The sequence below is a fragment of the Buteo buteo genome, chromosome 13 (genome assembly GCF_964188355.1).
Source record: "Buteo buteo chromosome 13, bButBut1.hap1.1, whole genome shotgun sequence".
Lineage (NCBI taxonomy): Eukaryota > Metazoa > Chordata > Aves > Accipitriformes > Accipitridae > Buteo > Buteo buteo.
The window spans coordinates 14,911,281-14,936,058 of NC_134183.1; the positions used below are offsets into that span (position 1 = coordinate 14,911,281).

The 24,778-nt window shown below is 51.9% G+C and overlaps 1 protein-coding gene across 1 annotated transcript in view; it reads right to left on the bottom strand.

Annotated features, from left to right (window-relative positions):
* Nucleotides 1-3,868: 3,868 nt before the first annotated feature.
* Nucleotides 3,869-24,778, bottom strand: part of MFSD6L (major facilitator superfamily domain containing 6 like) — a 29,375-nt gene continuing 8,465 nt past the window's right edge. The window contains exons 2-7 of the mRNA XM_075043932.1: nucleotides 16,256-16,376; nucleotides 11,090-11,163; nucleotides 7,433-7,547; nucleotides 7,227-7,300; nucleotides 6,392-6,547; nucleotides 3,869-4,799 (exon numbers count right to left, since the gene is read on the bottom strand). Coding sequence (XP_074900033.1) covers nucleotides 6,429-6,547; nucleotides 7,227-7,300; nucleotides 7,433-7,547; nucleotides 11,090-11,163; nucleotides 16,256-16,376 — 503 coding nt within the window. The 3' untranslated portion in view covers nucleotides 3,869-4,799; nucleotides 6,392-6,428. The remainder of the gene's footprint in view (nucleotides 4,800-6,391; nucleotides 6,548-7,226; nucleotides 7,301-7,432; nucleotides 7,548-11,089; nucleotides 11,164-16,255; nucleotides 16,377-24,778) is intronic.

Sequence of the window (24,778 nt, forward strand, 5' to 3'; positions counted from 1 at the left end):
CAGGTGAGTCTACTGGAGAGGCTCTGGCCAGCTTATGAAGTACAGGTTGTGACCTGGATGGCTACAAGATGTCTAAATAACCCGAGTTCCTCACCTCTCTCCACGTGACTAGGAACCCCTAAAGATGCTTCTTCAAGAAGCCTTGGCAAGAGGTGGTGCCATGGGGTTAAGGGGACAAGGTGGTACCCCACGTGTGCACTGACACTGTCATGACTGGGGTGAAGGGATCCTTGAAGGGATCCTTCCAGGCTTGCTTGGAAAGGGAACCAGGGCTTATAAGGGTGTCAGGGACAGACACTGGCTGCTCCAGCCTATGAAACTCATTTCATCCTTCCTCTTCCCTATCCCTAGGGTGCTGGAAAGGAAGGAAACCCTCTCATCTAAGCTAAGGCAAAGCCAGCCAAGGCATCCCCAGCCTAGCAAAAAGACAAGCTCTGCTCTCATCACTTGGGAGATGCCAGAAGATGCCAAACTGGAGCTGTGCTGGTGCTGGAGTCCTGCTCCAGAGAGGGGACCGTCAGGCTTGCCAGGGTGTCCTGGGCCATCCACCATGCTCCCCTTCTCCTGCCTGTTCGAGCCATCCTGCTGGCTCAGCGACCTCAGCACCAGCAGAGGAGATAGCAGGACCCACTGCCCGAGCACAGTGTGCTGAGCATCGCAAAGATGCAGTTCCTACCAGCTCTATTAGCTTTCTTGGGCGAAGTGAAACCAATGTGACTCATAATGCTGTGGGATATGGAAGCAAAGACTAAAATTACCTAACAGGCATCAGGGTTTCAGTTCTGTGATGCTGTGTATAATAAACAAGGTTTTTTGTGTTATTAGCCTGCCTTATCCTTGGGGAATTGCAGGGTTTGGATTTGTTTGCATTGCATTTTGGGGGTTTGGGTGGTTTTTTTGGTAAGATTTATTTCTTTTGGCACACAGAAGACATGATTAAAGTATTGGCTAAATCTGCAGTCTGTTTTGCCTCTTGCTGATGGAAAATCCCTAGTACATTGAGATGTTGTTATTGGTTTAATCTGGACTCTGTCAACATTTCCTTTGGAGCAGCCTGCTATTCCATCTATGTGGGCATGAGCTAGCAACACTGGCACTCACTGCTGTGCTCTCCTCTGCGGGGCAGCTCTGCCCCAGCACTGATGGTGGGATTCCCACTGGAAGGGCTTGTGCCTCAGAGCAACCAGATGCAGAGAGGCCACCATGCAGTCCAAGTGACAGGGACATGCTCTGACAGAGCATGGCTGTATGGAAAGGTGCTGTCAGCTCCAGATCCCTTAGGATGCTCTTACCTGGGGACATGCTACCTCCCCTCTTAGGCACTCTGCAAGGAGGCACAGGGACAACCCTGTACTAGTACTGAGCACTGTCTTCAGCGGTGACTTCAGAAGACATTGCTGGCTTCTTAACCCTATGATTAGCACTTATCCACGACTTCACATGCCAAGCACTATTGGGTGCCAAATGGCAAAGACATGGAAGTCATTAAACCCGAATTAGAGCATTGTTTTTGCACATGCAGTTTCCAGCCACCTGATTCAAGAGACAATGTGGGTGCCAGAGCTTCTTGGTCCCCTCTCAGCAGTCGCTGGCATAAAAGCACATCACATCTGTGAGTGACTGCAAGCTTCCCTGGTCCTACACAACTGATGAGACACAGCGAAGCACAGGCCCTGTCCTGCCTCTCTGCTCCTACTCAGCCCATCTCCTTGTCTTCTCCAGCATGTCCACCGTGAGGTGTTTCTCATATGTTTTTTATCACCCATCCCAAGGACAGGAAACACCACAAACTATAAGACCTTAGAGTTTGCAGGCCTGCCAGTCCTGCTCCTCCTCCTGAGAGCACCTGGGGAGTGGGTTAGAGGAGGGGAAGCATCAGGTGGCCAAGAGAAGAGATGGTGCACCCAGACCCCTTTCAGTGCTCCGTGAAGCAAAGTGCCACATACAAAAGACATCTGATGTTCCACAACCCCTCTATAAATGGTACCGTTGAGGCTTGGTGAGGACAGAAGGTTGTTATCAGTGAACAAATATATCAAAAGAGTTCAGGGCTCTGAGCATTAAAGGATATTTACTTACTGCCAGGGAGGCAGTTTCTTGCCTTTCCAAAGATTTTTCAGCCTGGCCCAGAAGTGAAATATTAGGTCAAGAGCCAGAAATGGAAGGTTAGATATCTTGCTGCAGCAGCAGGATCTGCTCTGCAATACCAGGGAACTCCAAAGTCCAGTCTGACTTTTCAGGATCTTGTTTCTGTTCCACTTCAACCACCCTGCGAGATGTCTCTGCAAAGGTCCCAGGTGGGGAAAATATCTACGAACCAAGCTTCCAACAGACATTTATTTGTTTGGGTTGAAATCAATGTACATGAAACAGCGTCGCTCCCGTGTGCTGCGCACCTTTGCCATCAATTAAAATACAGGCCAAATAGCATCGTATGACAAGGACAGCAGCCTGTCTCCTTCTCCATGACCAGCCACACAAACACAGCCAGTAAACACAGAACAAAACAGGCCAGGACCTTGTCCATCTCCCTCCAGCCACCCTCCTGCCTGCCCAAGCTCTGCTCAGCAGCTGAAGTCTGGGTCTTGGGGTCTTGCGGGGTGGAAGTAGGGATGAATTAGGGGAACAAGTTTTGAATCAAGGGCTCTTCCTTACCTTTGGCTCCCTCTCGGTCCAACCAACCAAACTGGCCTTGTTAGTCACCCTTCCCAAGAAGACCCTGGGGAAAGCAAGGACAGCGAGGGGACCTTCTGGGTCTTGAGCCTTTGGTCTGTGTGATCAAAGCAAACACCTGTATCGCACCACGTGTGTGACTGCAGGGTGACCAAACCAAGCAGCCACTGGACAGTTTCTGGAAGAGCAGGGAACGAGTGGCCCAATCTGTCCCATCAACTCCAGGATGGATGCTACCGATGATGGCCTGTCACCCCTGCTTGAACATCAGCCCCAGCTGTGTACTGCACCTCAGTGCATTACACAGGGTTGGCAAAGCAGAGAGGAGCTCTCTGTGACTTCATTTGCCCCTGTGATCTACAGGGTGCTCCCTCCAGCCCACACTGAAGTCTCCCCCGAGCAAGAAGAGCACCAAGAACTGGCAGGTGGGTTGTAGGATGCTGCAGGACATTAACAATAAGCAGCACAAAGAGCGCTGACACCTGACTGAGACCACTGAAGTCAACTCGGAGCTGACACGAACGAAAGCGAGGTCAAGTTTGCTAGAGGTTACCAGGTGTCGTGGGACCATTCAGGCCTTGCACCCTGGTCTGTGAGGGTGCAGAGGGATTGGTTTAGTCTGTGGACTTTTCTGGCTGCTGATAAGATCCATATGGGGAGGAGATTGCTCAGGAAGGACAAGTGAGTGGAAACCCCCTTGCGAAGGTTAGAGAACAGGTTCCCACAGACTGGGTTTTCTGGCAGTGCTGCTAAAGAAATGCAGGAGGAACTTGGACCTGCTTATGGCATTGCACTAGCAAGGATCCCACCTGCATTGTGTTTTATAAGAATGAATGTGCTATTAGGTGCAATGGAAAGAGCCAAATGGGTTGCAGCCATCTCACTGGCATGGGCATGTCGGACAGTGACCCAGGCAGGAACACTATCTCAAGACCATACAGCAAGCTGCAGCAGGAGTGAGCTGGAGGAATCAGCATCTTGGCCAGAGGGCAGCCAGAGCTCTTGGGCAGCCACCCAAATGGGAGGCCACCCCAGGACACCCGGTGAAGCCGTAGCAGCCTACAGAGCAGGAGGGCAGGCAGGGCAGGAGATGTGAGAGGCCTTCGTACTCAGCGAGAAAGAGAGCCCTGTCCTGCCATGATGGGCATTAGCACCTCTGGCTGTGCCACCTCAGCACGGGTGGATGCTCAGAAGGGACAACAGGAACTGAGACATTGGGTGACCTCAAGGTGCATGAGTCTTTTGCACAGGACTTTATGTTCAGCTCATGGTGCCAAGCCCAGAGGCACTGGCTGGGGCACTAGAGGGCAGGACTGAATGCCCTCTTGGCAGTGAGAATGTCTCTCATCTGCTGTCTCCACCTTCACCTGCCACTTTTCCAGTCTCCTGTTTGGTTTTCGTTTCCTTCTGCATGTTGCCCTGTTCTGAATTTTTCTCCTTTTCTCTTTTGCTTTAATCACCTTTTTCTTGGAGCTGAAAACTGAACCCAGTAATAGTGAGGTGGGGAAAGCAACTCATCTGCCCATAGTTCAGCACACCACGTCTGTGCTCAGGTGATAACTTCACAAGAATTAGCCCTTCATTCAGCTGGCTCTGGGGACTGCCCTTCACACTTTGCTTTTCACACACCCAGAGCCATAGAGCACCTTGCAGTAAAAACAATGCAAACACAACAAAACCCAGACCAGAGACATTCCCCACCAAGAGTCCTCAGGAATCATCCCACAGAGACTCACAAGGTGATACAAGGTTAAGGATGAGATATCATCTATGGCCACAGCATGTCTTGGATGGTGGAGCACAATGTTCTCCAAACATGAGCTCCCAGTGCTTTTTTTTATTACTCTGTCCAGGTGAAGGACTGCACCAGTCCTCTTTGTCATGGACTCGCTTGCCGCTGCTGCACACACCTCTTCCAAGCTGAGCTCGGGTGGAATTCGGTGTTTGTTGATGTCATGGAGGAGACAACCGTTGACATGGCACCAAGGACGTATGCCATCATTCAAGCCTGTGCACCAGCCTGCTTGGGAAGTCTCTTCGGTGGTGGTGCTGCAGTGGGAAGCATGAACAATGACGGGAAGTTGAAACTCTCAGAGGAGAGCAGCTTGTGGACTCTGGCTGGAGACCTGGGGAGGAAAGGCAAGAGATAGGAAACCATGGGATCCCCTGGATGCCTCCCTTCTCCGACGGCTAGAGAGCCAACCTTGCTTCATAGAGCGCCTAGTACCAATGAGACTAACTCTTGGGTGTCAGACCACCTGCCACAATTGAAGTCTCCAGCAATATTAAGGATGAGATGTATCCTCCCACAGAGACTACAACCCACCAGACCTCCATTACCATCATCTTCCTCTTAGTGCTTGTCACACATGCTGTCAGTTGGGATCTAGCTCTCAGCTTTGGCCATGCTCATCACCTACTGGGTGAAACCCAGGCATGGAGGAAGGTGGGAGCTCAGTGGGTGGGTGGTTTCACCTCCTTGCCAGCTGCCCTGTGACGAGCTGTAAGGTCTGGCCTCAGATTTGTGGTGCCGGAGCACAGAATTTCACTTCAACTGTATTAAAGCACATTCTTATGGACATAACTTCATCTCAGCTGTGACTTGCTTCACCTGTGTCCTCACCACACTCTGGCAGGAGTGAGTGCGGCTCACCAGCTATCACCAGTTCAGCCTTTCCTCCATCTCACACCAAGCTGTTTAGGCCTTGCTTAACTTGTCTGCACCCCATAAACACCAATTTTGGCAGCATGTGCTGTGGAGCAGCATCATGCATAGGCATAAGAGTAGGGAGGCAGCTTGACCCAGGCAGAGCTGGTCCAGTGGGGATCCAGCCACCCACCTCTGTGAGCCAGGTCGCTTCAGCCTTCTCCTGGGATAAGGTAGGGAAGTCCATACCAGGCTGCACTGGCAAGAAGCACCTCTCTATGGGTCTGCCACTCCCTGAAACTTCTACAAAGTGACAATGTTTAGAATGAGTTTATGTCCTGAACCACTGGCAAATGGACAGGGACTGTCTGGTTGCCCCTCAGCAGCCAGAGGATAGTCCTGTACAACTGACATCAGCCTGGCCCTTAGTAAACTCTGTTTTAAGAATAATGGGTGCATCACTTTTAGAATGGGCACCTGTGGCTGTCAGCAGATGCCAGTGATTTAAGTGCAACCTGCTGAAAAGGAGCAGGTGGGAGAAGGCACTTGAGAAGGCATGTGAGGACCCTCAAGGACAGAAAGGCCTGGTGGCTTCTTAGGTTTTCAGAGAAGATATTATGGGAAGACAAAGGCATTGGTGGTGTAACTCCATGAACACCAGGTGTGCACAGCAGTGGTATATTTGACAAACAACTCCCTCCTGTATGTGCTTACAAAGAGATGCTTTGGTACCTGCAGTGTGCCTGGCCGCTCTCCTCCCTGCCCTCCATCTCTCTTCCCCCTCCACCCAACTCCCTCCATCTCCTTGTCATCCTCCCAGCCATGACCACCGCCGTTTCCCTTCCAGCCCCTCTCTCAGGACTCAGCGGGACTCCAGCACTTTTCCGTGATGGCAGCCCCTCCAGAACAGGGCTGCAGCCTGGTGGTCCCTCATGCCCCACGCCTGCAACATCGGGAGCTGTGCGTGTCCCAGACATTGATGCTCACCCAACCCGCACAGGCACTTGGCCGTTTCGTCTCACCAAGGAAGCCCCTCTTGCCCGGCCCAGCTTCCTGGGACGTGTACACTACCGTGGTCATGTCCTGTGCAGAGGAGCTGGGGGCTGGCCTACATGATGGAGCAGGTGAAGCCACAGCACTCCTTGAGCAGGGTGAGGCCCGTTTTGGTCATGTATGGTGTGGAGGTTTGCTGTCCCCTGGAAGTCATTTTCTTCTCTTTGACAGGAGCTACGGAAAGAGGAATCGGTGTCTGCCTGGTGATAAGGGCACAGGCCCATCGCTTCTTCTTAGAGCTCCTTCCAGGGCTAGGATGCTGACCCTCCTCAGACCCACAGCTGGGCATGAGCTCCTGCATCCAGGGGGCACATCACCATGTGTGCTTCTTGGGTCTCCACAGGCAGGACACAGGCACAGGCACCGGGACCCTGGGCTGGAAATGCCTCCCACTGCACTGGGGGTGTTCCTGCAGCAATGATGGAGGCACGGGGGACGAGAGTGGCTTGCTATCAGAGGCCATGAAGAAAGGAGGGCTGGGTGGATACCACAACTTGTGACCTTAGGTGATGGTGTGATGAAATGAAAGGAGCTGGTTGGAAAGCATCAGATGAAGTACATCAGCCGTAAAAGGACACCTACCCATCCCCATTCTCATAGGACATGGTGGCTGGGAAATGCCAGGAGGGAAATGGAAGCATAACGTCTCTACCAATCTGGGATGTTTCCACAATGAGCTCAAGCACTAGCATCCCCCAGTTGCCATATCCCCACAACCTCCTCCAGCAACAGATGGGCTCCAGGTAAGCTAGCGCCATGCAAAGCAATGAAATCTTGGAGACAGAGTGCTTAGGAAAGGGGAGAAACTGCCAGTGAGGTTCAATGCAAGGAATAAAACTCATCAACCACCTACTTGCTTTCTGGAGGTAGCTTTTGGAGAGCTTACTTTGCAGGAACTCTGCCATTTCCTTGTCTTCTTCCCTTTCCCTGTGACAAAGAGATTGGTTACCACTCAGGAAAGGAACAGCAAGGCATCCAGGAGCATCTGGCAAGGCACGATACAGATCAGAGGACAGACTGCACTGTCCTCAGTGCAAGGAAGAAATTGCAACCAGCTACCTGAGCCTCTCAAACTCCACATCATCCACCAGAAAATCCCGCGTTTCCACCAGTTTGTGTATCTGCTGTACCAGCTCCTCTTCCTTCTGCTTCTCCTCGTTGGACTTCTCATTCTCTGCAGCACAGGGAACACATTTAATACACCAACAGGGGCCATCCTGCTCATAAGCAGATATAAGAGTGGGGGTAAAAGCCAACCCAAAGTAAGCAACTGGATCCAGACACAGGCTGCTAAATAAGCAACAACCTCATCCCAAACCACCCTGGCTAGGAGGAGACAGGTCTGGTGTCATCAACTTTGAATTTTTAGCTCCTCCCCAAAATTTTCATGGGGCTGAGCACTGCAAGATGCAACTGTGAGCTTTGCAGAGCAGAGAAAGGGCTCCTCAACAAGGTGACCTCTCTGGTGGGAGATGACCATGGCTCCCCCGGGACCTTCATCCTGCACTGCTGAAGAGGGTGGGTACCGGGTCTCAACGACCTCAGAAGTGTCAGACTCAGATGTCATCCTTCAGCCAGGATGTGCTTAACCCACATTTCCTATGCCAGCACACCCAACCAGTCTCAGCTTGGTCCTGAGCTGGGTAGGGGTCCAGAGACCTCTGAGCCAGGTCCTCCATGTGGCTGAGAAACCAGCCGGGGATTCAGTGTATAGGGAATTATCAACAATGACCAGATGCCTTGGGAACACCTCACACTGCCATTTATCCCATATATACAGAGACCTGAAAACCAATACAATCCACTGGTTTTGTAGCCTTATTCCCTTGCTGAATGCTGTCCCAGTGATCTCACACTCTACATCTGACCTTTCAAACCACTGTCAGCCCCATTCCCAACCCAGCAACAAGGATGACCACAAGTGTCTGCCAGGATATTTTGAATTTGTTAGCTTTGGTTGTCACTTGAACCCCCAGACTGACCTACCTTGAGCACGGTGGGACCCACTTGTGGCACATATCTTTGGGCAGTGAGTTAGTGAAGACCTGGAAAACTCTCACATCACTATGAAGTCATGTCCTATATAAATTGGTACATAATGGTAAGTGGGATACATGAAGATGGTAGAGATAGGGCTAAGGAGTTTTAAATAGAAATGGAGAGCTACCTTAGGTAGAAACTATGACTGTCTGTGCTGCAGCTATTTAATACCGTTTCTGAATTCAGCAGCCAGCTCCAAAATCAATCCAGCACAGGATGGATCAATCTGCAGTCTTCTTTCAGCTAAATAAAAATGCAGCGAAATTCACAGCATGGAGCAAACCTTGTAGGCTGGGTCTCAGCAGTTACCTAAACTATGTATTGATTTGTAGTTTAAAGACTGCTATATATTGATCGGAGGTGCTGCTGCAGGGGTCTGAGTAGGAGGAACTTCTCATAATCATCATGTTGTTAGAAACATCCCCAGCAAACAAAGGTTTCTCCTACAATTTTGATCTGGTGCAGGGAGTAAGCTCAAGCTTCCTGGCAGAGAAAGCTGATCTGGACTGAGGTCTGGGCCACAGCTGCTGATTTTCTACCATGAAGAGATAATGCAAAGTCGCCTGGCCGTGGGCACTGTCTCAGTGCAGCAGCTCCAACCTGCCTGATGGGAATAGGAGCACTTTACAGTGTCATTTGGATGCCATACAAATTGGAAACGTCAGGCTGTACACAAACATACCAGCTATTTGCAGTTAATTAACAATCTGCATTCCTGAGTTAGAGCACGTCAGAGTTAACATACCCACTGTATAAACACTGCACCTTTTTTACGGCCTTGCTGATGTCAGAGTCCATCATGACTACGACATCTCTCTGAATTACTAAAGGAGCCTTGGTCTGGTGAGATTTCAAGCCACAGGTCTGACTGAGCTCTGAGTAAGCACTGACGTGTTTGAATCTTTATCCGAACCAAAGTTCAATGCCCATTTTTACGAATTATCTGCTTTGATAGTCTCGCAAGACCAGTGATTTGCAGGATTTTTCCAGCACAGTCTGATTTGAGTCAAGTTATAAAGAAGACAAAAAGAGCATCCCTGATGCAAGCAGCATTTCTACTCTCAGCTGAATCTGGGAATGCTGAAAAGGATAGAAATGAAAGACCAAAGCAGATGAAGGAAAGCCAGCTAGATTTCTCCAGCTTCAGAACAGGTCAAGTTATCTCTGGTCCTGAGCCACTGTTTAGGTCAAGTTTTGTTTTAGGAACTAGAAGGTGTTTGAATTAAAAGCCCACATGAGATTCAGGTCTATGTTTTGCAAGCAGCTCCCGCTTTAATGGCAGAACCCTCCCCTTCCCTGTCTGGATGCAGCCAGGTTGTATTAAACTGATCAAGACTTGCATATTAAGCAGAAGTTGGGCTCTCACTGCATGCTGAAGATTCACAAGCACACACAGCATAGTGACACTATACGGCATTAGAAAGGGTCAAGGCTTCTTGCCACTCTTGACTTTGAGATAACCTTGGGTACAGAACTGATGAGCTGAGCTGCTGCTCTGGGAAACAGATGTGCACAGCTGGTCCCTTGTCTGCATCCAGGCATTGCCCCCTGCTACACACTCATTGGTCTCAGTGAGTGCACCATCTTCAGAGAGATACTTGCAGTGGAAATAACTGAGGTCCAAATCTTAATGCTTGGGTGGGTACAAATAAGCAGGGATATGTCTCCCATCTGGTTCTGAAAACACACATAAAGTCCTCACTGGGAGGTGAGTGAGGATGTCCTAGGAGGAGGCATAGCCTTATGAAGTGATGGACACAGCCTGTGGGGAAGCATTTCTTGCTCGTTCTCATTCAAACCCTGGGTGTGTGCTTTCATTTGAATACTTCGGCTGAGGGGGGTCCTTTAGAGAAATGAGGTTTGGCCTTTCCTGGGCTGTGAAGGGACAAAGGTGGCTCTGGCTGTGACAGGGAGGGTCACTGGTCATGGCAAGGGGGGGTGACAAAAGCAGCATTTCCTCCCAGCTGAAGTCTTCACATATGTTGCCTTGGACTGTTTGCCTCTTTTCAACATCCTGAATGATGAATTCACCTAAATCAGGGACATCACCAAGCCCTTTTGGCATGACGTTCCCCTAGCACCCATCCTACCCTGGCTGCAACCAGAAATCCTTCCCTGGCTGCTGCTTCCACCCGCCCCATCACTGACCCACAGTTCTGACATGGCCACAGCAAGAATTCATTGCTTTTCACGTACTTGAGGCCTCTGAAGGCATCTCCCCTCCTGCTACCTCAACAGGCCCCTCCATGGTGTGGTTTGACAATGTCCCCTGCTTGTCCTGTCCACTCATTTGGGGATCCTCCTCAGTGTACGTGGCAGGTCCCACTGTGTCAGCATTCACTGCCACCCCACTCAACTCCTGTCCTCCTCCTATACCAGCCCGATGCTCTTCCTCGCAGGACTCATGTTTTTTCTCCTTTTCTCTCTCCTCTGCCCTTCAGCCCAGGCCTGGACAAGGACTCCCTGGCAGTACTGCAAGCAGCAAAACTCCCAAGAAATATCTCAGGTCAGCCTCAGGGAGCCACGTTTCTTGATGCTCACGCACTGCCTGCAGCAGCAGTGTCTCTGGGAGCATCCTGGGGTGGGAGCCATTCAAGAGCTTCTGGTATTTCATGGAAACCTTTCTGCTGATTGCAGCAGCAGGGTGCAGCTCTCTGAAGCTTTACAAAGCCTTACCTGGAAGAGCTATGAGTTTTTGAAGCTCCTTTTTCAGCCGGCTGATTTCCTTACAAAGCTGAATGTCATCCATCCTGCAGAGAAACAAATGAAACCACTGAAGGAAAGACTGGGGAAGGAAAGGTTCAAAACCTCCAGAGCAACACCTAACCAACACTGGAAGGTGATGCGCTCAGTGCCTGCAGCAGGGAGCACAGATTTACCTGCCTTCCCACAGGAAATGGCAGCCCACTTCATCTCAGAGCTTTTGTTGGACCTACATGGGTTGTGTCACTGGTTGTTGGCAAAGAAAGTTTCATCACTCTAATGACAATGAAGCCTTATTAAAACCTGGCACATCCACTATGCAATAGCAGCTGTGTTTCTCCTCCTCCCAAAAAACAATCCCCAAACAGTAAAATCCAAAAACGAATGGAAGCTGCTGCCACATAAAAACATCTCACGTATTTATACTGCCTTTCTGCAGAATTTAAAAAAGGTAGAAAAATGAAACACGACAGAGGGGGGAAATGTGCAAACTTTGCAGGTGTCCGCTGAGAAACAAGGTCATTTCAACAGGAGAAAAGGAGCCTGCTGAAGCCACAGGCAATTAAATAATCGCTGGCTCAAACCACAACATAGCAGCAAGATACCGATCAGGATGGGCTCAACTCAAATGTCAGCAGTAGCTGCTGATGGAGCAGATGGGGGATGCACGGCCCTGTCTGTGCTGGAGGCAGTTTGATGATGTCTCAGAAGCACCACAGACACTCAGCCCCCTCCATGGAGGCACCAGCTCAAGTGCTGCTCACTGCTCACTAGGGCTGGCAGAGAAGACTTAACCTAATTTATTTATTGATTTATTTAAAAAAATTGCATGCCTATGCCCTCACTAAAGCTGTGCTTGGACAAGACTGAGGAACGATGGTGTCTGGCCGTGATGAGTATCAGTTTTAGGCACTCACCCATGGTGAGGGGAACCCCAGGAGCAGACAGTGCTCATGGCTGAGACCTCTCTCCACCACGAACCAAGCCATCCTTGAGGATCTCCCCTGGGTAGGTGACACTACAGAAGATGAGACAAGTCACGACTCCAATAACCCTCAGCGCTGCCTCCGGTCTGTGTGCCATGCTCCCCACCTCCCAAACTCTCTCATGCCAGCAGCTTCTGGCTTTAGAGACCTCCTTGCTTTGTCCTTTAGGGTCCTTTCCTCAAAGTCCTCCTGCTTTCTGCCAGCAACTCATACGCACAGCGAGCAGCAACCCCAGGGTTGCCCAGCCCTGTCTGTCTTTCCAGCAGTCTCCAAGATTGCATCAGCCTAGGGCCAACTTTGGCCAGCCGTATCTCCAATCAAAGCATGATAAGACCAACCCATCTGACACTTTTCCTTCTGCTCTGAGCCCTCCCTGGGCTCCTTACACATTATCACTCACTGCAAAGATTAGGAAAAGCCTCCTGCTCTGATGTGGCATCCCGAGCCTCGGCACAGTCTAGCCAGCCAGCAGCCAGTGAAGCACCATTTCCTTGGCATTAAGGTACCTGGGAACTTAAGTCCCTGACCAGGGATTTTGGTGGTTGGGTCTTTTGAGAAGAGTTTTTACAAGCCCCTGCAAAAGATACATGTTAGCAGTACCCTATGAGGTTCCACCCTGTGGCAAGGCACTGAACCTCCTGATCAGGGTTGGACTGTTGAGCTGGGATTTGGAATACTTCTCTTCTTTCTCCAGGCTTACCTTGGCATGGGTGAGCCACCCTGGCCAGACCATCTGGCATCTCCCCACCTCTGTTACCTGGCCTGAAACTAGAAGAAAGTGTCTCCATCCAAAATCCAGCCCCAGATTTTCCAGGTGTAATAGGCTCCCACACCCCCAGGACCAGAAACTGCTCAATTGGTGCACCCACGAAGCAACCCCTTCACTGACACATCAGTCCTCACACTCTCGATACATGTAATCCAGGAGCTTGCAGCCAGCAATGGCACCAGAAGCCTCCATGGCAGAGGAGCTGGGGTGAGGCAGCACATTCAAATGGTGCTGAGTAGCTCCACCAGCAGAAAAGGGGGTTCCCATCATCACCCTGAGGTAGATGTGGACACTCTGACCAGGACCATTTCCTTATGACAGTGCAACTAATTCACTGATGTCTCAGAAATGCCTAGCTCCCTAGACCTTAGAGACTTGTGACCGCAGTCCTGGACGTTTTAGACAACAGACGTGGGCGCTGAACCATTAGCAGTCTGTGCTGGGAAAATATCTGCTGGCACAAACCTCTCAGTTGGAGACCAGATGTGTCCATACAGGATTTGGCCCTGCGCTGCCCTGTGCACGGTACCTTGCCTAGACAGCATGGGATGGGAAGCATTTGCCCCCATTAAACATCATGTTCACCGACCAGTCTTGTGAAGCTGAACTGACACCATGGAGTACAGTCATCAACCTGTCTGGACTGAGCCTCCAAAACAGAAATCCTAACACATGATCTGTGTCTACAGATAATACATGATTGACTTATGAGCTGGTGCCACCTTGAACAGATGTGCCTTTGGTTCCTTTTGATGTATGCACTACTAAAAGCTCCACGTGCATCTTCAGTAACCCTGCTGGTCCTTCCACTGAGTCATGCTGTCCACCCCTTCTGGGATGAGTCATATTTGCTGGATCTACTTGAAGATGCAGCTTTGCCAGCTGAGCCGAGGACATCAGAAATATTAATAAGGGAAGGGTAAATAAACAGACTGATGAAGAGGGACCCTGTGAGATATTGCTGTAGAAGAAGGTCATCTTAGATGGAGGAGAAGACTTCCTCTTGGCTCTGTCAGATTTTTGCTTCATCTGACAGTGTCTTCATTTGTTTGCATACCACACTGAGCAGTTCCACCGATGCCAATGTGTGGGAGCTGCACATGGAGAACAGGGAGGAATGTCCTTTTATTGCCTGCTCATAGTCCTACAGTGGCTAAGCCCTGAGGTTGTACAAAGAGCACCAGCGAGGAGGTCTGCATGGGACACATGGGCAACAGGCTGATTGCTAGTGATACACTTATTAAAATTAAAATAAACAGCCAAATGATAACTGAATTGTTATTAAAATTAAATTGGAATTTAATTCTGTAAAAACTGATAATGAGAATAATAAATGGGCAATAATAAAAATTCTCATTTCAATAAAACTTGGGAGAGATTGCAAAGACAATCACCCAGAAGGCTGCTGCTGGAGCTGAGATTACTTCTACCACTGGTGATAAAACTTATTGCAGCACCGGCCACAGCCATGCTACCCTCGTCTGGCCCCAGGAAGCAGATGAGAGCACTGAGCAGGTGAGGTATGGAGCTGAATCTCCCACAGGAATTTCAGACCTTTCTTTTTGCCCTATAAAAGGAGAAATAATGGGAGTTTCATTGTTTTCCAGAGCACAGACATCTCAGAAATGTTGGAATGTTTTAGGTTGATATTTCCAACAAGAAGAAAACACCGATTGCTATTGACTGACTGGACAGGTCACTCCTCCGTTTGGCAGCACATCAATGGAGATGTCTACCTCCCTGAGCCCCACAGCCCAACCATCCTGAATATCACATTTTTTTCCCCATTGGGAAAAAAAAAACCTCCTTGCAGCCCCAGGTCCCCATCCTTTTTAACCCTGTCCTGCAGAACCCAGGTCTGGGATCCCTTTTCTCCAGCAGTGATGCTCAGGAAAGCCCTCAGCTTTCCCTGCCTTGCAGACCCAAGCTGGTCCTTGCTGCTGCGCCCCGCAGAGCCAAGGCTTGAGTTCCGCACGCCGCCTCCAAACCATGCAGGCATGTAATCCTGGTGGTTCTAAACTTCCAAGTGATCACTTTTGCAGCCATGCCCCGCCCGGTATGTGGTTTCTGTAGGTGATTTCCTTTTGTTTTCCAAGTGCAAGCCAAGGAAGAAAACCAATAAAGGGATAAGAAAAAGCAAGAGATGTGAGTTTTGACAGAACCTGTGAGATTTAGGTACCAGTTGCCATGAAAGTATTTAAGAACTACACTTTTTATGATTTCCAACAATATATTCAGGGGGAACTGTGCCTCAAAGAGGTCATCACTCTGAATTTGAGCCTCTAAACCACAGTCTGGCTCACAGCCTCCCCAGACAGCAGATTTACACAAGCATTTCCAGGTGTTCGTGACCCTTGTAGCACAGGTACTAGTGGGGACCCAGACACATTAAAAAAGCAGCATATCAAGTGCTGCAGCCCAGTCAATATGATCTTTGTCATTACCAGTAAAAGGTCCCAGGCTTTGTGTTGCATGGGATCTCAGGACTGGGCTGACTATAGCAATTTAGTGGTATTAAAAAGCTTAATCAACCCAGACTATGAATGTTAGTTAGTCCTTTTCCTCCCAAACCATAAAAGCTCCCGATATAACCAGGGAAAATGTTATTTATCACCTTAAGTGCTGGTTAGCACCACGACAACACAGTGGCTATTTGATTGCCTTAAATGTGAACGGCCTACAGATTTTTACTCAAAAACTGCTTTGATTATTGAAATGGACCCTGGAGAAAATCATTCCCTCCTCATCTGGCTCCCAAGGCTGTGCTGGGAGTGGAGAGCAGGATGCGGTGTGGGGACAGGCATCAGGCACCAATGCCAGTCCAACCCCAATGTGTCCTGATGACCCCAGCAGTCAGGCGATGGAGGAGGAAAGGAGGAGCTGCGAGGATGTGTAATACTTCAATATGGGGAGAGTAAACTGTGGTCATGTGGCTGTTCAACAGCCGCAGATCTGCGTGCCGGGGCAAAGCGGTATCTCCAGAGCAGCAATGAGCCACCAAACCTCGGGTCCCTTCCCAAGCCCAGCCCAAGAGGCATGCACTGAGGAAGAGTATGGACCCACTGGGAAGCCAGGGTGCTTGCGGTTGAATATGGAAACATTTAGTGTAGTTAAACGCATCTCATAAACTCTGTTTGCATAGAAATAGGCTGGCTCAAATCATCACAGCAACAGTGGCAGCTTTGTAACAGGGACCCATTCAAGCCCCTTCCAAGAGCAAGGCCAGAGCGGTGGAAGAGGCTGCTCTTCCAGGTGGAAAATGAGGTGGAAAGCGGCCTCAGCTCTGCCCATCCCTGGGGAAGATCCATGTTTGATCAGGCAGGCAGAAAATGCTGGGGTGACCCTGGGAAGGGGGGACAGCGCAGGAGGAGGGCAGGTACTCACATGTACCGCAGCTCTGACTCCCTCCTCACCAGGATCTCCCTGATCCTCTCGATTTTGAAGAGCTCCCCTTCAATGTCATCGATGGTGGTGGTCGAGTCAGCCATGGAAACAATCTCATCCTCTGCAAATGAAACAGGACCCAAGTTAGCCAGCAGGAGATGTCAGATCGGTGCTGAGGACAACAGGGACCACAAGGCTGTCACGGGGACCCCCCTGCAAACACCAGAGCAGCATAACCACTAAGCACGTGCACAGTTTTAAACTTGTTTCCAGAATTCTTGCTGCTCTGCTGGGTTCTGCAAGAGCAGACAGCCCAAGCAGCACATGGAAAGTTACCAACATATGCAAGGGCATTGAGCTGCCAGTAACTGGTTTTGCCTTTGTTTATGCTTTATGTGAGGCTGGGCACTGGAACAGGTCTGCTCATTGGTGTGTTCACATCAAAGCCGGATTGGCTTGCTGAGCGCAGCTCCAAACACACATGCAATATGCATGAAGTGTCTGCATGAAAGAGGACCTTGGAGACCAGCGGGCCACCTCGTCTGAGCTTGCAGCTCTCTGAGCCTTAGAAACAAGCATCATTTTGCCTGCTTGTTGTGGCTTTGCAGCACACCCTTCTCACACCAGTGCTGTGCTGGACTCTGTGCTGCTGAGAAAGCCCCTAATTTCCAAGGCTTTCCCCTCTGCTGAACAGTGGGAGGCCAAGAGAGCTAAAAACTGCTGGAGGGAAGGACAGGAATGTCTCTTTTTCCAGAACCACGTAAGCCTCAGGCATCTCCAGCACAGACATGAGCCTGTGTGTGCACCCTCCTCCAGTATGTGCCAGGGACAAATGCTGGGCCCATACAGCACATAGCTAAGGAGTCATGGAGGTAAAGTTCCAGAGCTGCTCCCCCTCCATCACAGGCTGGATAAGACCCCCCCATCCTTCCCAACTCACTGGGGGGAAAAGGCCCCATGGTACCCAGCAGGCCAGTTCCTCTGGAGTGCTGAGCATCACCTCTATAACCCACCTGGGGAAACTGAGGCAGGGAAAGGGGATGTCACTTGTTCAGGGCAAGAAACAAGAGCCTCACAGCAAAATGCAGGAAAAGGGGATTTGTTGTGGTTTAACCCCAGCCAGCAACTAAGCACCATGCAGCCGCTCACTCACTTCTCCTCTACCCAGTGGGCTGGGGGAGAGAATCAGAAAAAAAGTAAAACTCGTAGGTTGAGATAAAGACAGTTTAATAGAACAGAAAGGAAGAAAATAATAATGATAATAATACTAAAATGGCAATAATAATAATAAAATATTTGGAATATACAAAAGAAGTGATACACAATGCAATTGCTTACCACTCGCTGACTGGTGCCCAGTTAGTTCCTGAGCAGTGATCCCCCCCACAGGCCAACTCCCCCCAGTTTATATACTGGGCATGATGTCACATGGTATGGAATATCCCTTTGGCCAGTTTGGGGCAGCTGTCCTGGCTGTGTCCCCTCCCAGTTTCTTGTGCCCCTCTAGCCTTCTCAATGGCTGGGCATGAGAAGCTGAAAAATCCTTGACTTGGTATAAACACTACTTAGCAACAACTGAAAACATCAGTGTGTTATCAACGTTCTTCTCATACTGAACCCAAAACATAACACTATACCAGCTACTAGGAAGAAAATTAACTCTATCCCAGCCAAAACCAGGACAGGGCTGTAATTTATATTTTAGAAGAGCACAGTGGCAAGCCCAGGGACAGACAGGACAAGAGCCCAGCAACTTTGATCCATTGCTCTGACCACCAGTTCTGCCTCCGCCCCCGGCTCCACTGATTTACACACAGATGTCCCTCCGATGTCCCACTGGTTTGCACAAGACTGTCACACTGATTTACACGAGGATGCTGTGCTGACTCACACAGTGCCTGTGAGCCTGCACGTCCCACAGCAGCTCCCAGCCCATTTTATGGGAATAGCTGAGGTTTTACTCAGGCAAGCTCCCACCTCCCAGCCTGGTCTGGCTTTCAGAGACACATCACTGAGCTTGTTATCAGTGACATGCAGCAGCACATTTATTACACGCAGGCTAATCTGGCTCTCCTGTGATGTACATACAGCACAGGTTGGCGAGAGGAGGCTTAGCAGCTACTGCAAAGCCAGGCTCTGAGAAAACATTAGAAATCACAAACAGCAGGGGCAAATTCTGCTTCCTTTGAATCTTCACAGGGCACATCTCCACTCTGAGACTTTGCCTTCCTGCAGCCCTGGGACTGGGACTTTCCCTGTGCAGGGAGAGGGGAAAGCGCAGCCAGGGAGCACCAACTCTGGAAGCAGGATTTTCTGGGCAGCCGAGGCCTGGGAGCTGGAAATGTCAGAGCTGGAGCATGTGGCTTGGGCCCCAGGCCAGTGCTGAGGGTTAAAGGGCAGGAAGAGACCAGTGTTAAGACACAAAGCAAAACACTCTGCACTAACTGGTCCTCTACCCATCATGTAAAACTGCTTGAGAAATCATTCCCAGAGTGAGGCATGTTTCCAAGGCTGCTGGCAGAGACAGTTTATTAGTGGAAATACGAGTGGTTTGGATTAGTGTGACTGGTTTGGAGAATAGATTTCTGCTGTTTCTGGCTTAGAAACTCATGAAGACTACTTGGAGATTATCTCCCCCTTCCCCTAGCCACAAAGGCCATGTTCAGCTAGTGCCAGCGTGCAGAATCCTCGATCGCTCCCCATTCTAAGCCATCAGGATGGTCTCAGGTACCAGTGCCTGCTCAGGACAGACTGATGAATACACGGGTCGGACAAAGTGTGGGGTTGGATGTGCTGCCCTCCATCAGCTCTTGCTCAATGGCTCTGCTACAAATTGGCACAGAAACCCTCTCTTAGCCTTGTTTCTACGGGCCTGAAGGGGGTTGCTAGGGGACCGGACTGTGGTTGCTACAGGACCAGGATGCGGTTGCTAGGGGACCAGAGTGCAGTTGCTAGGGGACCAGGATGCTGAGGTCCCTCATCCCAGGCATCCTGCTGCTCTGCCACCCCGGAGCTCTTCTTACCCAGGATATTTTGATGCACCCACACCCAGCGCCGGTGGGCAGCTGGGGCCACGCGCCAGGGACAGGCAGGATCTCCCTGCAGATGACGGCAGGCACACAGGTAACAACACACGTGAAGGTGCAGCCGGTACAGTCGGCATGTACTTGCAGGCAGCCAGTCCCTGGGGCTTGGCTGTACTTTGGTGCAGCTCTAGACCTGTCAGGAGAAAGCTGCACTGCTCTAAGTGTCGCTTCTGTGACCAGGCTAAAATGACAAGGCTGATTATTTTACAGATGCGCCAATAAACAAAGATACGAGCTTACTGCAGCCTTCATTAGCCAAGGACAAATCTAATCACCCCTAGGAGCACAGGGGTGGGTCTGGGGGAGGGGGACTGTCACTCCTGGCCTGTGTGGGTGGGTGAATAACCCAGAATATCTTTGATCACTGGTGGCAGAAGTATTTGGCTGAGGTTATCAGCCAGCTGTTTCCCAGTGGCCGAGTGAAAGGGATTGAAAAAGGTGTCAGCATCGCTTCTTCTCCCTTCTCATCCCAGAACCTCATCAGCAGAAGCCATCCCAGATGGGAGAGGTGAACCTTTGCCTGTGTATACAAAGGGAGGAGGTGGCAGCGCTGGGTTGCTCTCTCCCATCTGTGGCAGGAGGCTGGGACGTAATTTCAGCCCGTAGGCAACTGCCCACGAGAGCAAGAAAGTGTCTGGCTCAGCTCTGGGTGGGTTCCCATCAAAGACAGGGAACACAGTGTGGCTGGGACCACCCTGCCCAAGAGGAGCTGCCCTCACGCACTCCCCCAAAGTCGCCTTTCTGTAGGACACTCCCCAGCAGCCTCCTGCTGCAGGTCAGGAGCATCCTGTGAAATGGGAACAGTGAACAGGTCTACACCACACAGCAGAGCAACGGCTGTAGGGCTCAAACTGGAAGGTCCTCAGCCCTCGGCTGTGCCTTCAGGTGGTGTGGTTACTCTGCATCCCTCAGGCAAGATGTGTCCTCAGGTGTGCCAGGGAACTGCTCACCAAAGCAGTAAGTCCTGGACAAGAAGCTCTAAGAGGGTAGTCATGTGCCTGGAGCTGCTTAATTCAGGGCTGAAGCAGAGGGAGGGCAGTCCCAGGAGAATGCTCCTGCAAAATGAATTCCACGAACCATGGGAGGAAGCACCTGGACAAGGGGACACAGAGCTATGCCTCTGCACCAAAACCATCTACTAAACCTCATGAGAAACCAATGAATCCTTACAGGTGACTAAAAGGCAGCTGATAGGATGGGAAGATGAACTTGCTGATGGACACTCCTTGCATCTGCCCAGGACCAGAGGTGATCATGCCAGGACGTGAACATCTGAGTGAGGGTGGGGGCTGGAGCATGAGACAGATGAGGAGAGGCTGAGAGAAGCAGGTTGAAGGGTTGTTCAGACACTGGAACAAGGATCAGAGAGGTTGTGGGATCTCCATCTTTGGTCCAGGATACCTCCTGGACAGGACTGTGAGCAACCTGATCTACTAAGCCTGCTTTGAGCAAGCAGTTGAACTGAGTATCTCCAGAGGTCCCTCTTGACCCAAATTCCTCTGCGATTCCATGTAATGAGATCAGTCTGTGACCACCGATTGGGATGTGCATGGATCTTCCCTGCTAGCTCAGGAGATGCTCCTCCAGGCAGATGTGGGGTAATGCTGAGATCCCAAACCCCAGCAGCTACAAGCATGGGACTGATCACAGCTTTCCTGAGATGGTGGAAAGACCAAAGGGCACCATGCACCCATGAATCTGTGTGATGGCAGCAGCACCATACAGCAGTCACAAATGGCAAGTACAGACACTCAGAGCTCATGAGGGATTAAAACCCAGCACAGCCTGTAAGCAGAGAGCTGGGCAAAAGCTCTCACTGGAGATGGTTTTGCCAAAGCTGAGAATGGGTTTCTTACACCCTCCCTAAGTGCCTGGCACCAGCGAGGGCCTAAGGCAGGAATGTTTATTAAAGCTGTGATCAAGCTCACAGTCCTGAGTCTCCCTTTGGGGATGGAGAGGGATGACACCCATGTGCATCCACGCTGTCCAGGGATCCCTTTGCTCCCACAGCTGCACATACAACAGCAGGGCCAGACACAGAAATCAAGCCCACGCTGCCTGAGCCAAAGGACCCCTGACTGGCATCATGTCAACCTGGCAAGTCAAGGAAGGGGAGAAAGCTTCGATTTAAACTTGGAGATGCTCTAATCATCACACATGGCCCAGGGGAAGCAAGTATCGTTAATGAGGAGTATAATAGCTGGAGACTTCCACTCCATATGGCTTTGGTGAAAACATTTAGACAGCCAGCAGCAAGCCTGAGATGAGTCACAGCAGCAACCAGCGCAGGGTTGAGTTTCAAGCAATTTACTTCATGATTAAAGTTGGGCAATTGATTGACAGTCCCCTGTGGAGGAGGTCAGAGCTCTTTACTTGGGCTCCATCCCAAGAGGCCTTTAACTCAGCCGTTTGCTTTTCTCTGCCATAGAAAGCAGCGCGGGCAGGGGCCATTCAGCCTTGCTCCACAAGCTCGATAATGAGAGAGATGGTAACCCGCTGCCTGGCTCTGGGGCAGCCTTGTCGGAGGGGATGCTGTCCCCACCACCCACACTGCCTGGCAGGAGGGACACGAGCCTCCAGGCCTGAACAACGCATGGCCAAGCATGCTGGTCCCAGAGGACAGGATCATGCTCAGATGGGAGGGATCAGAGCTACTGGCAGCCTGCAAACCATGGCACTGTTTCCCTGACAGTGCCACCTCTAGTAAACCAGGGAGAAATGTGCAGCCTTGGCCCATTGCAGCCAGGGAGGATTTATCTGGCTGTGTTTGTGCAGCCCCTGGCACAGCCAGCACCACTGGGGCCATGTTAGACAGCCGTTAAAAAGACCAGAGTTCACGGATGAGGTACCCCAAGATGACTTACGGCGGGGTATCACCAGGGGCGTAGCCCCTTCGCAATACCCCGCTGCTCTGTGCACGCTTCCCCTGGGTCACCTCCTGAGCACAAGCAGGGCAAGAGGCTGCGTGTGCTCAGTGCTTCACAGGGTTGGCCTGAGATTTCCTGGGATGGTAGCAAACAGCAGAGCAGCATTCAAAAAACAGACACCAACTGTTGTCACATTCTCACCCATCATGAGAGTCCCCCAGGCACTGGGAGTTTACAGAACTGCATCGAACGAGCAAATATTGCAGCCACCACAACACTGCAGGCACCCAAAGCAGGGATGCCCCGGTCATACCCAGCACCCTGAGTCCGGCAAGTGTTTGACCCTTCCCTGGACCACCCTGATGTTACCCAGCTGCTGGGAGCAGAGGATCCAGGTGATGGAAGTTCTCAGACCCCCCCAAGGGCAGGGTCTCCACATCATAGATACTTCCCAGGCAAGGGAGGTGTGGAGGGGAGGATACATATTGCCATGCTGAAAGGCACAAAGGAGAAGGACTAAAACTTCAGGCAGCTCACCAAGGAGATGAGCAGCTTCACGGACAGCATCCCCCCACAGTAATACCAAGCAGGATGCTGGAGTTTGCTCCATCGCTCCTTCCCTGCCCTTCCAGCTGCCTGTCCCTATCCTGCTGGGTGCAAGGGGGAGCAGAAAGGGATGGCGAAGGGGAGAGGTCGGAGGGATGTCATGGCAGAGGGACTGCAGGAGCCTCCCCTCCCCAGGATGATGCCCACAGCCCCGCATTGGGCCCCTTCCTCCCACCCCAAGGTCGGGGACTCTGCCCAGGACAATCCCCCTGGTCGGGTTCCCCCTCTGCCCACCCCCTTTCCTACTGGAGGAACCGGTCAGAGAGGGGAAAAGGCAGCAAAGGACAGGGTGGGCAGCCGTCTCCCGGTCACAGCCATGCCCGCAACCGGGCATGACAGCACAGCGGCTCCGTGTCTCTCCGGGCAGCATCAGCCGGATGGCGGGCTGCATCCCTCCTTCCACCGGTTCGTTCCCTCCGGCCATCCCTCCATCCTTCCCCCCATCCAGTCCCTTCTCTCCGTCCTTCCTCCCCTCCACCCAGCCCTTCCCTCCTTCCATTCACTCCTCTCCCCCATCCAGCCCTTCCCTCCCTTCATCCCCCCCTTCCGCTCATCCCTCCTCTCCATCCACCCCTTCCCTCCGTCCTTCTAATCCCCCCCACCCCACCCCATCCCTCCTGCCCCACTCCCGATGGCCGTGGGCCCCCCTTTGTTGGATAAAGCCGCCGGTTCCCCGCCAGCTCCCGGGGCTCGGGTGCCCGGGGAGTCCCGGAGCCACCGGGGTCGGGGGGGGGGGGTAAGTTTGGACCCGGCAGCGCCTCTGCCCGCCCCGGTCCCGCCGTGCTCACCTGGCCCCGCACCGGCGGGCGGCCACCGGGTGGACTCCAGCGATCCGTACCGGGGGGGGGTCCTGCTCCCCTCCATGCCGCAGCCCTGCCCGCTCCGCTCCGCTCCGCTCCGCCGGGGCGGGCGGGGGCTCCCGCCGCTCCGCGCCCTCTGCCGGCCGCCGCCCCCCGCGCCAGCGCCCCGCTCCCCCCCGCGACGCCCCCCCGGGACCCCCCTGCAGCGTCAGCCCGGTTATTTCCTCGGGGTTCCGGCACCGGCGGCACGGCCCCCCCTTTAACCCACCCGGAGCGGCTGCTCCGCAGCCTCGCAAGTCTCCCGAAAACCGCAGCAATAAAAGCATAAAAAAAATAAAAGTAGCCCCATCCGGCACGGCAGCTGGAAAAGGGTTCGCGGTGGGTCTGCCCGGGGCGGGGGGGGACACACGCGTTGCTCCTGTCGCTAAAGAGGACCAGGCTTTGCAGAGCCTGTGTGGGACACGGGGGGCTGTGGGGTGAGGCACGGCATGAAACAGGTCCCCACCCGAAGACCCTGCGAGGAGGGAGGTAAGGAGGGGCAGCTGCGCTTCCCAGTAGAAGTAACTTTTCTTTACGGAAAAATACAACAGCAAGTGTTTTAGAAAATGTTTAAAGTTGTGCGTTGGCCTAAAATTCAAAGGTTGGTCTGTAGTGTGTTGGCAGCACCCACAGCAACGGGGATCCTGGTGACGAGCGCTGCCCCTCTCCTCCCTCCAGCCAGGCTCTCCAGTGGGACACAGCAAGGACCAGTCCCACCATCTTGAAGGCTTGTGCCAGCAAACTGGTACGGGGAAGGTGAAGACAGGGTGTGGGTTGTCAACTCTCCCTCTCGCAGGGTTTTACACTTCTCACTCACTCGTACCAGAAGCGCTTACTCCACCGAGATTCACAACCTGCGGTCCTCCATGGAGGCACACACCTCAGCACCACCTTCCCCAAAACACATGGAGGGAACACATGTCCTCTGCGAGGACGTGTTTCTCTGCTAGGACGTGCCTGCAGGTGACACTGATGTCCCTACACTGGCTTGGTGCAAGAGCGCAGGCCCAAGGCGAGGGTGAGGCTGGGCCCAGGGACATGCCACCTTCGCGAGGGGGCTCAGGGACACCTTCCAGCACATTTTGGGAAGCGACGCGCAAAGTCACTGGGCTGGAGAGCAGCAGG